The sequence below is a fragment of the Erigeron canadensis genome, chromosome 6, assembly GCF_010389155.1.
Source record: "Erigeron canadensis isolate Cc75 chromosome 6, C_canadensis_v1, whole genome shotgun sequence".
NCBI lineage: Eukaryota > Viridiplantae > Streptophyta > Magnoliopsida > Asterales > Asteraceae > Erigeron > Erigeron canadensis.
The window spans coordinates 27,995,190-28,007,299 of record NC_057766.1 but is presented as its reverse complement, the minus strand read 5'-3'; the positions used below and the strand labels follow the sequence as shown (position 1 = coordinate 28,007,299).

General features: G+C 34.3%; 3 protein-coding genes across 3 annotated transcripts; 1 reads left to right on the top strand and 2 right to left on the bottom strand.

Moving 5' to 3' along the window:
- Positions 1 to 197: 197 nt before the first annotated feature.
- LOC122606005 (2-oxoglutarate-dependent dioxygenase DAO-like) lies at positions 198 to 1,902 on the bottom strand. Its single transcript, XM_043778974.1, has 3 exons — positions 1,268 to 1,902; positions 639 to 960; positions 198 to 544 (listed from the first exon to the last, which is right to left on the bottom strand). The coding sequence occupies exons 1-3, from the start codon at positions 1,615 to 1,617 to the stop codon at positions 290 to 292; spliced, it is 927 nt and encodes a 308-aa protein (XP_043634909.1). The 5' UTR covers positions 1,618 to 1,902; the 3' UTR covers positions 198 to 289.
- A 661-nt stretch (positions 1,903 to 2,563) lies between these two features.
- Positions 2,564 to 4,285, bottom strand: LOC122606071 (2-oxoglutarate-dependent dioxygenase DAO-like). Its single transcript, XM_043779034.1, has 3 exons — positions 3,939 to 4,285; positions 3,064 to 3,385; positions 2,564 to 2,965 (listed from the first exon to the last, which is right to left on the bottom strand). The coding sequence occupies exons 1-3, from the start codon at positions 4,283 to 4,285 to the stop codon at positions 2,708 to 2,710; spliced, it is 927 nt and encodes a 308-aa protein (XP_043634969.1). The 3' UTR covers positions 2,564 to 2,707.
- A 2,069-nt stretch (positions 4,286 to 6,354) lies between these two features.
- On the top strand, positions 6,355 to 7,890 carry LOC122604614. The gene has a single exon (XM_043777491.1). The coding sequence runs from the start codon at positions 6,355 to 6,357 to the stop codon at positions 7,888 to 7,890; it is 1,536 nt and encodes a 511-aa protein (XP_043633426.1).
- The last annotated feature ends 4,220 nt before the right edge of the window (positions 7,891 to 12,110 follow it).

Here is a 12,110-nt window from a genome sequence, read left to right as displayed (position 1 = left end):
TCTATGCCTTCTCCTCTGGCCTCACACGTAAGAAGATTTTAGTTGTTTTCATCTCGGTTGATCACGCATAACAGTACTTACTGGTTTCTATGTAGAAATTTAGTTAACTGAATGCAACAGTACTTACTGGTTTCCTTAATCAGACATGCTTTATCGATAGCTATTACAGGTGCTACAAACATACAGCCACTTGTGTGTAATCTACAAGCGAAGATTATTTTTATATATTTATTTATCAATTGAACAAACTGAGAAACCTGTTCTGCAAGAATTTGAAAGTGACTCAACATCACTTCTCAGAGTTAGATGTGTATAAGAGCTCAAGAGCTTCACCCGCATGCAAATTTGTCGACATCCTCAACTTCCTGTACTCCTCAAACGTGGTTGGAACATACACACAAGGATGGTCATTGTCCACAAGTTCTGGTAGCGGTTCCAATGTCTCTCGTGGTCCTAAAAGGAACGAAGCAATTGAAACACGTACTCTTGCTTCTTTACATTGCACCCTATGCTTCACAGTGCGAAATCTTCCATTACTCCATACCTTAAAACATTATCAAAAACCGATATGTCAAAACAGTACACTTGACTAACCATCAATAAATTATAAACAAGAGTAGGTTGTTTACAAAACATACAGTTGCTACGTCTCCAAGGTTAACAAAAAGGGTGCCAGGCCATGGATCAACAGCAATGAACTCACCCGACTTAGCCATGACTTCTAGACCACCAACACATTCATCATCTTGAAGGACAGTGAGGAAACCGGAATCTGTGTGTGTGTGGACACCATGGGAACCAACACTTTCAGGGGTGAAATGGTATTTATTTATTCTAAATTGACATGGCCATTTCTCAAATCCAAAAATTTCACTTTTCACTGATAAACCCTCGGCTAATTTCTCTACAACTGCCACAAATAACTTATGTACTGCTTCAGCATATGTTACAATTATCTCCCTGCCACAAATAATTTATTCTAAATTGACATATTTGTAACTTTTTTCTATATACAGATACATGTGTACTAAACAACAATACTCAATCCAGTCAAAACCCATTGCGATATAAACTACGATCAAGCATATACATGTATTCACAATATATAATATCACCATCTTTTCCCCTTTCTTAGATCACTATCACTGACCACCATACAAAGTCAACAGAGTAGGGAATTTATTTACGATATTAAAAAGAAATTTATTTTAAAAAATATACACACACATATATACGAATATAGATATAGCCTGATCGATATATAAACCTTTGATGAATTGAAGCATCCAACTGGGAGCAAAAAGTCTCCACGTCAGCACGACACGACATGTCATACAGACCAAGGGCCTCGTACAACGGATTCCTGGCTGATGGATCCCTGTACCCGCTTCCGGAGATGACGTCAACATTCGGCCGGCGCTTGATATCCACTGGTAAGTCAATCAGTGATCTGGCCACCGTCTTCATCTCTGACATGAGTGTTGCCGGAAGGAATTGTTGGAAGTTGAGCAGCCTAAAACAGCCCCATTCTTCACATGCTGCGATCAACTTGGGTAATTCATTAGGAGGTAAGTCTTGTAGATCGACCACTGGGATTGTGTTATTACTAGTGACCATTTTTCTTGCGTAAATGTGGTATAATGTGATTAATTAATCGTTATTAATAATAATCATATTATAATACTATAATAATGGGGTTCATGATAGAGACTTAATTTGTTTATCCCGAATATACTATACAAATAATTTTTTATTTTTTATTTTAAACAATTTTGTGAAACAATTTACACCCATGAAGCCACAACATCAGCTAGACATAATTCTTTCCGCTTCTCACCATTTTCCATGACCATTCTTTTAGAATTTTAATTAGTTCGTAGTATGTGGTTTGATTTTCCTTTTGTAAGAACCCATCCACGACTGTTATCTCCTCTTCATTTTCTAGAACTGCAAAGCTTTTCGCCAAATAGACTTCTTACTTTCTGCATTAACACTGTATAGTGCTAGATATGTCTCATCATAAACTTTTTGCTTTGAATTGCCTTTCCTTTTCTACATTAATTCCTAACGGTTGGATTTGCCTTGGCATCCATTTATTAGCCATATAGCTATTCGCTCCCATTTGCTTTTGTTGGCCATAATCCCCTACCCCTTAATTTCACATCCTCTTTCTTTTTATCTTCATTCACATTATCCTTATCTTCACTAGTTCATTACCAATATTCTTTTTCCTGTTAACATGCATCCTTATCTGCATATATTCACTTTCACTTACATCGCTAATTAGAGGTAGTCCTAGAATAAAGCTAAACTATTTGGCAAGGCGTAGACATTATTCGAAAAGAATAAACAAGGATATATTTGCCTTGGATCTGCTGATCCTAAAACCATAGATTATGTTTAAGCCATGCATTTTTGTTGTTTTCATCTCGGTTGATCACGCATAACAGTACTAGCTTACTGGTTTCTATTTAGAAATTTAGTTAACTGAATGCAACATCTGGTACTGGTTTCCTTAATCATACATGCTTTAATGATAGATATTACAAACAAGTGGCTGTATATATATTTGTAGCACTACCATTAGTGTTTTGGTGCAAAATACACACAACAGCCCGTATGTAATCTACAAGCAAATATTATCTTTATGTATTTATTAATCACTCCTTGTAATCTACAAGGATTTTATTTGAGAGTGAATCAAACCTCATTTCTGAGAGTAGTTAGATGTGTACAAGAGCTCAAGAGCTTCACCCGCATGCAAGTTTGTCGACATCCTCAACTTCCTGTACTCTTCATACGTGGTTGGAACATACACAGGAGGATGGTCATTGTCCACAAGTTCCGGTGGCGGTTCCAATGTCCCTCTTGGTCCTAAAAGGAACGAAGCAATTGAAACACGTACTCTTGCTTCTTTACATTGCACCCTATGCTTCACACTGCAAAATCTTCCATTACTCCATACCTTAAAACGTAATGAAAAACCGATATGTCAAAACAGGACACTTGACTAAACATCAATAAATTATAAACAAGAGTAACTAAGTTGTTCACAAAACATACAGTTGCTACGTCTCCAAGGTTAACAAAAAGGGTGCCAGGCCATGGATCAACAGCAATGAACTCACCCGACTTAGCCATGACTTCTAGACCACCAACACATTCATCATCTTGAAGGACAGTGAGGAAACCGGAATCTGTGTGTGTGTGGACACCATGGGAACCAACACTTTCAGGGGTGAAATGGTAATTATTTATTCTAAATTGACATGGCCATTTCTCAAATCCTAAATTTTCACTTTTCACTGCTAAACCATGGGCTAATTTCCCTACCACCGCCAAAAGTAACTCATGTGCTGCTTCAGCATATCTTACAATTATCTCCCTGTTATACAAAGATAAACATATGGGGAAATGTCACTAAAGAACGGTAAAACTTGTAGAGATTACTAGAATCACGCATACACATGCATGTGTTCACAATTATATCACTATCATTTCCCCTTTCTTAGATCACTACCACCGACCACCATACAAAGTCGACCGAGTTGGGAATTAATTTAAAATATAGAAAAGAATTTTTTTTTTAAAATATACACATTTATAAACTGGGGAAAATCCTATATACTGTTAAGAACACTTCTGCTCTCCTCACAAATATATCACTACCAATTCCCTTTCTTAGGTCACTACCACCGACAACCATAAAAAGCCAACAGAGTTGGGAGTCCGAAGTCGTCAAATAAATATTTATGATATTAAAAAGAAATTTAAAAAAAATACATCACACATATATGATTTTAAAAAAAAAGAAATTATAAAAGAGTTGGGAGTCCGGAGTGGTTTCCCCCAAGTATTTATATATGATATTAAAAAAAAAAAGAAATTATAAAAAAAAATAACAGTTATTATACAGATATAGTGTGATATAAACTTACCTTTGATGAGTTGAAGCATCCAACTGGGAGCAAAAAGTCTCCACGTCAGCACGACACGACATGTCATACAAACCAAGGCCCTCGTACAACGGAGACTCCGACGGAGCCCGGTATCCGCTGCCGGAGATGACGTGAACATTCCGGCGCTTGATATCCACCGGTAATTCAAACAGTGATTTGACCACCGTCTTCATATCTGACATGAGTGTTGCTGGAAGGAGTTGTTGGAAGTTGAGCAGCCTGAAACAGCCCCATTCTTCACATGCTGCTATCAACTTGGGTAATTCATTAGGGAAGTCGTGTAGATCGATCACTGGGATTGTGTTATTATTATTATTGGTGGCCATTTTCTTGCGTAAACGTGGTGTAATGTGATTAATATTTAATAGTCATATTATCATTATTATATATAAAAAAAATATTTATGGAGATTTGTGCCAGTTTTATTTACGCAAATTGCGTGATCTATGCATTTGAAAATTGAAATCACAAAACAGGGAACTACTTTTGGGCCATTGGGCATTTGGGCCCAACTTAACAAATACCGAGTATGAAATATGTGAATAACTTAGCTCACTTGCTTATAAATTCTAACTTTAATTTTTAATATTGGTTGAGAACGGGGAATTTCCAAATTAAACTATTGTGCCATAAGAGTATTAACTTCTGTTGCAACAAAAGAACTTGATCCAAAAGTTTGTTTACCTTTCTCGACCTGAAGCGAGCAAACTGGGCACAAGGTGCTAGGGATGTCCAACCCTCTCCGACTTAAATTAAACCGTGTTTTAGCAACCTCCACATGAAGATACTGATTTTCTTAGGAATCAAAGTATTCCATCTCAAGTTAATCGGCTCATTAGGGAGAAGAGCACGATCAATAGTGGAGCGAACTTGTCGGACTGAAAAAGAAACCTGACCAGGGATGTTCCAACGTCATCCTTATCAACCAATTAAACAAGTTGAGTTAGTCAATTGAAAGTTGAAACATTTCATTAAACTGTTGTTCAATTCCTCTATTTATGTTCTAACTTGTCTGCGCCAAATCTATACCCATAGACCATCATATAATCTATTACATACCTTAACATTTCTTGTCATCTCCAATGCGTATAGTCTAGGAAAGCAAGAGGCAAGCTTGTCACTTCCAATCCAAAGATCTTCCCAGAACCTGATAGAATCACCCCTTCCCACCTTGCGACTCATAGTATGAGAAGGAAAAGTTGAAAGGCTATGAACTCTTGCAGATGCTTTACAAATCCTTGCCCACACGTTCCATTATATTTCGGATGAAAGTTAACCCAAACAATCTTCGCCATGCGTTGCATAAATGACTTGTGACCATAATGTATGTTAACGTTATATTTTGTAGTGCGTGTTTTGTAAACTTGTATTTAATATGTCCTTGGTGTTTAGTATGTTTAGATTAAGGGGTTTGTCTTGTAATTAATCATGTACTTGCTTGTAATAAGTTAAGGGGTTTATATGCAAATTATAAGCATATATAAACCCTCACATGGAATGAAATAATAACCTTTTGACCAATTAATTGTTGCTTGTTCTAATACATACATTCTCCATTAAAACCTACATTCTCATTTCTCATAAAGGTTCATTACACATTTTAGCATAGTTTACATTTGGTATCAGAGCTAAATCACATCGTGTGAAAGATCCATGGCTTGATTTTGTTCATTGTTTGTGCTAAATTGTGTTTTTCATTCACTGTTCTAAAAACCGGAATTCAATACCGGTTTTTCAGATTTTTCGAATAGAAGTTATAAAACCGGAATTCATCAGATTGTTACATGTTCTTAAACTGGGATTCATTACCGGGTTTACCTGTCTTCAGTACTTGTCTTTAATCACAATACCTGGTTTACACCAAAACCGGTATTAGTTACTTTATTCACAGATAATAAAAGGCTACACATAATCAATAACTAACCTCTTGAAAACCGGTTTTTCTGAAGATCATCAGAATACCGGTATCAGTTAATTGATTATTCTTGTTATTTTCTTTGCCTTTAATAATACCTGGTTAATACCAAAACCGGTATTAGTACTCTTATTCACTGAATACCGGTATTAGTACGGGTTTTGACTGTGTGATTGAGATTGAAAGTGAAAATACCTGGTTTACTCCAAAACCGGTATTTGTTCTTCTATTGTTTACTTTGATAAACCGAGATTCTGCTCAAATTTTCATCTGAAAACCGGTATTTGTCCTTCTTTAACAAATTCCGGTATTAGTTCTGTTATTACCAAAACCGGTTTTAGTTGTCTTCAGTTGGTGTTGTGTGTTGAAATACCTGGTTTACATCAAAACCGGTATTTGTGCTTCTTTTCATCCATTTCTGGTAAAAGTTACTCTGCCCAAATTTTACCAGATTTACAATCGGTTCTTCTTTTCTGAGTAATGGCTTCTCAAGATTCTTTAATTCTTGGTAACGAATCAAGACCTCCTGTTCTTTATCGTGACTGTTACCCACTCTGGAAAAATAGATTCTTGAACTGGATTAAGAAACAACCTCTAGGAACTAATATTCTTGCTTCAATCAACGATGGTCCAGTTGAACACACCAATCCAGTCACCAAAGAACCTCTTCCCCCTGAGAGTTGGAATACTACCCAAAGAAACAGAACTCAAGGTGATAATCTTGCTCTACATCATCTCTACATGGCACTCCCATATGATATCTACGGTAATGTAGACTCATATGACACTGCAAAGGACATCTGGGATGAATTAGAAAGACAACTTCAAGGATCTGATCTCTCATCCACCATTCGTCTCTCCAATGTTCTTCATCTCTATGAAACTTTCAAACAAGAAAAGGGTGAATCTCTTCTAGATGCCTACACCCGTTTCTGCACTGTCATTAATGCTTTAAGAAAAGAGAAGATTAAGAAGACTGAAATGGAATTGAAAATCAAATTCTTGAACTACCTTGATCCAGTTTGGCATGAGTATGGTGCTCTACTGAACCAACATTCTAATTTGAAGGATCTTACCATTCATACTCTGTATGAGAAGTTGAAGCTCAATGTTCGTGATGTCAAGGCAAAACAAGCCTCCTCTTGTGAACAACACATTTCAGATCCTCTTGCTTTGGTTGCTAACAGAATGACTCATCCCCTCTTCAATTCCAATGCAGCTAATATCATTCCAAATCTTGATTCTTGTAATATCAATGCCTCTGAGTTGGATGACAAAGAACAACAAATGTATAATGATTTGGCATGTTTCACCCGATCTTTCAAGACAAAGTATTTCAACAAGAAACCTACAAATAATCAATTTCGTACATCATCAGTGTCCTCTTATGCTCGTAACAATCAATCTCCCAAGTTTCACACCCCGTCTGAGAATGCTGGACCTGAAAAGAAATTTGATGCTCCAAAGTCATTTGAGAAGAAGATTCTAGAAAAGAAGCCTGAAGACAAGAGATGTTACAACTGTGGTCAAACCGGACATTTTGCTATCCATTGTCCCAAACCAAAGAAGAAGAACTCTACTTATTATCAGAATAAACTCTTGCTTGTTAAGCAACAAGAAAGTGGAGTTGCACTTCTTGTAGAGGACGATCAGTGGTTGCATCTGTCAGATGAAGAAACCGAGGAACTGGCTGCAAATGTTTGCTTCATGACCAAAATCAAACGATCCAAAGAGCTTGAAGAAGAAGGTAACAGTTCAGAATCTGATGATGATGAGGTATGCCATATTCCTAAATGTGATCTTGCTCATTTAGTAAACAATTGTGAACAAACTGATTTTACAAATGTCTCATTGAAAGAAGAAGTTGCAAAATTAACCTATGCTTTACAAGAAAAGGAAAACTCTTTAACTAAAGTCAAACAAGATTTTAACACTCTTCAAAAGGATTTTAAAGAATTAACAACCAGTAATGCATCGGTTTCTTTCCAATCAAGAACTTGGGCTCAAAGTATTTGAACTAAACCAAATCATCAAAGATTTAAAAATTGCACAATCAAATGAAATGTTTAGAGCAAATGCTTTGGCCGAGGATCTTGTAGCTCTTCAGTCCAAGTTCAACGATTCCAACCCTACAGTGAAAGAATTACAAAATCGAATTTCTGATTTAAATCATGCATGTTGCATCAAAGATTCTCAAAACCAAAAACTCGAACATAAAATTGATGAACTCACTGATGAAGTCAAGTTTTATAAAGTTAAGGTTTACAGAATTGATCAATCCAACAAGCAAATCTTTTTAAACAAACCAAGAGATTTTGAAGATTTCACTAAAGGGTTAGGATTTGAAGATCCAAAGAACGTACTCACTGGACAACTCATTGTACCACCCCTGTATGATGAGAACATGATGCGGTATGGTCTGCTCAGTCAATTTGTCCTACCCAGTTATAATGATTTTGATACAGAAGAACAATTATCCAAATGTGAAGTTAAAATTAACTATGATCACATCAATGATTCATATGATTTGTTTAATCTTCCACTCTGTCCTAAAAACAAAAAACACTCGGTAATAATTGTCGAATTGGATGAAAACTCAAATGAAAACTCAACTGAAAAACCAACTGTTGAGCAGTCAAGTGAGTCCAAATCTGAAAAAGAAATAATTCCTCTGAAACCAACTCCAGTTCGACCATATCAATAAGCTTTTACAAAATTAAATCTGGAACAGAACTAAACACAATTGATCATATTTAACAACCAAATTTGATTTGTCAAACAATAACAATCTATAGACAAATGATCAACCAATGAAAACTATCATCCAAGTATAAAACCTGTAAACAGCTAAAAGTTATTTTTTTTCCAAACATATATAAAGAAAAAAATGTTTGTGTAATTGTTTGCAGCTCCTCCAATATCCATGTTTTCATCTACTTTTTGTTTCTTCTTTTCACATGTCGTGTTGTTGTGACTCGTACATCCGCACTTGCTGCAATTTTTCTCACAGTTTTCAAGTGTTTCATAGTTTTCAAATTTGATTTTTTTTCATACATTTACACAAATATAAAATGGTGTTTATATCAACAACCTATATACCAAATTTAATTGTATACATCAACAAGCTATACAAAATCAAATTTGACTTTTTTTTCCATACATTTACATAAACAAATGGTGTTTATCTCAACAAACCTATACACAATCAAATTTGATTGTGTATACATACAGTTTCAAAAAACTATACAAAATCAAATATGATTCGATACATTCACTTTGATTTAGACATTTCATCAAACACCTTGTGAGCAAAACTTTTCTAAAAAACTTTTAACGACGATCACCAAGTATATGACTAATTATAATATCAAACAACAATAACAACGATAACCAAATATACGACTAATTATCATATCAAACAACAAAAATTAAAAAAAAAAAAAAAACAACCTAAACACCCATGCATAAAAATATGTAAAATGTGTAAGTAATATCAATATCAATTAAAAATTATATATATGTATAAAAATGTGACTAGTGACATTAATGAAATAATAGTGTGTTGCTGCCTGTTGTAATGTTTTTTTTAACTAATTTCATTTATTGTATCATCAAAATTTGTTTTATCCATTTGATTAAACGACGAATTTGTTGATTACATTTGACGACGGTGATGAATTGACGACAGTAATGAATTGTTTCGTCGGAGATTACGTTTTCTATCATGATGATGATAATAGAATTAGGGTTCCGGCGAAGGAGAGCCACAAGATGATCGTAGAAGATGATGCACGACGTTTGAAGGTGATTAACGAACACGATGACATGATCGATCTTCGGCGAATCGATTAGTTTTTTTTCGGCGATGATCTCAAGTGACGAAGAGATGGTTTTTGAGAGGAGTGTGTGTATTTCTAAAAGAAATGTGTGTATTTTGTGCGTATGTTTATCAGAATGAATGCTTGAGCTTTTTTTAGATGCAAATTGAATTAAATACCCCTTTATTGTATTTCTTAGATCTAATCTTAGCCTTACAATGTGTTTGATCCAAGGGCTGAGATTTAACCCTTGGATTTCACCAAATTATTAAGTTTCTCCTTATTACAACTCTATATATAGGTCTTAGGTAAAATAAAAATAGTATTAAAGTAAAACAAATAAAACAATGTGTTTCTCTTCATTGAAAATCACTGTTCATCATGAAAATTATCGTGCATCAATTATTTTGTTAATCATCGTGCATCAATTTAACCATGATCCAAAGGTCAAGATTTGGTCTTATTTGTTTTACTTTAATACTTATTTTATAATACTCAACCCTATATATATAGGGAAAAGTGAATGTGGTACTGTTATGAACCCAACTTGGATGAAATCTCTCACATACTAATTTTTTAGTATTTAATATAATGAATAAATAATTGCCCCCCCATATATATATATAAGGTAGAGATCCAGAGAAAAGATAACTTAAGGAGAAAAGGGAGGGAAGATTCATTTTTAATATTTACACATGTGTAAGTTGTATATTTTAAATTTTTTATTTTTAGAGAAATTTTGGGTTTTTTTTTTTGGAATGGGTTTAAGTTAAAAATAAATATAAAAATTAAAAAACAAAACAAGCTAAAAAAAATCAAAAATGAACTTTCTCTCCGTTCTCTCCTTAAGCTACCTCATCTCTGAATTTCTACCTTTTATATATATATATATATATATAGGTTCTAGTATTTATAAAACAATTATTAATTTAAAACATATAAAACAATATGTTTTTAGAAAATCACCGTGTATCATGCAGATTATCTTGCATCAATGTATATTCATGTGACTCGTGAATTTTCGTGCATCAATTTTAAGGGTCAAGATCTTGTCCTAACCAAACATGAACATATTCATTTTTTTGTAAGAACATTGAGAACTCTTCTATTATGTATTGGATCACATGTTTTTTTTGCTCATTCACATGTGAAACGTTATAAAAATATATGTTGCAGAAAAATGTTTTTTTCAAAACCATATATATACCCGTTTCAAAACCATATATATACCCGTTTGATCACATGTGAACAAAAACAAAAACATATACAACTTTACAAAAGGCTATTTTGAAGGTTTTTTAAAAAGTTTCTTCTACAACTCACCTTTTTATATCATTTCACATGTGAATGAACAAAAATTACATGTGATCCAATACATAATTTGAGAGTTCTCATGGTTCTTGCAAAAAAATGGTTTTCAAAATTAGAAAAGTATATATATATATGTGTGTGTGAGAGAGAGACATGTTATCTAATAGTATTTGAGTAAATAGTGTTTTTGGTCCCTTGTTATCACCCAAGTCACAAGTGCGGTCCATATCATTTATCGTCGTAGTGGTGGTCAAAAAAGGGTTTTCTTTGCACTCCCAGTCCAAAAAATGACGCTCGGCTATTTTTGACCGTTAAGTACATCATGTGTCCCTCATGTGAGAGGGCATAATCGTCTTTTCATACTAAGAGGACCATTCTTGCAATTTAATTTAGAGAGACACAAAGCTAATTTGATAAATGACTCCCTCTATATATGGTATTTGAAAGATAACAATGTCATTTGTAAGAATGGGCAAGTTATCTGAGATTATTGATCTGGGTGAGAGGGATGAAGAGAGTATAGACAAAGTCAGGTATTAACAAAGACTGAAAGAGAGTATATTCTATGTTGCAAAAAGATCGTGTGTTTCACTACTTCAGATGGTAAAGTTATGTCAGTTTATGAAGATAAGAAGAAAGGGAGCTTAAAGATCATTAATATGATGTCTATAAAATCGATTGGAAGAAATTAATCTGATTAGACACCTTTAATGTCAATATACCATCATAAATATTTTTAAACTTATCTAATGCTCTAAAAGGGAGCAAGTATCTAGAATAGTTTTTATCTTAGATGGTAGACAAGGTCAAGTATTAACAAAGAGTTAATCAGAACAACTCAACTCATATTGTCCTTTTTAAGGAATTAGAGCTGAGATAGTCCTAGAATGAAGCTAAACTATTTGATGAGTCGTACACATTATTCAAAAAGAATAAACAAGGATCATCGCGTAATATCTGCCTTGGATCTGCTGATCCTAAAACCATAGATTATGTTTAAGCTATTTTAGTTGTTTCATCGCAGTTGATCACAAATAAAAGTACTTACTGGTTTCCTTAATCATTACTTGCTTTATGATCGCTACTACATACAACTGGCCGCTGGTG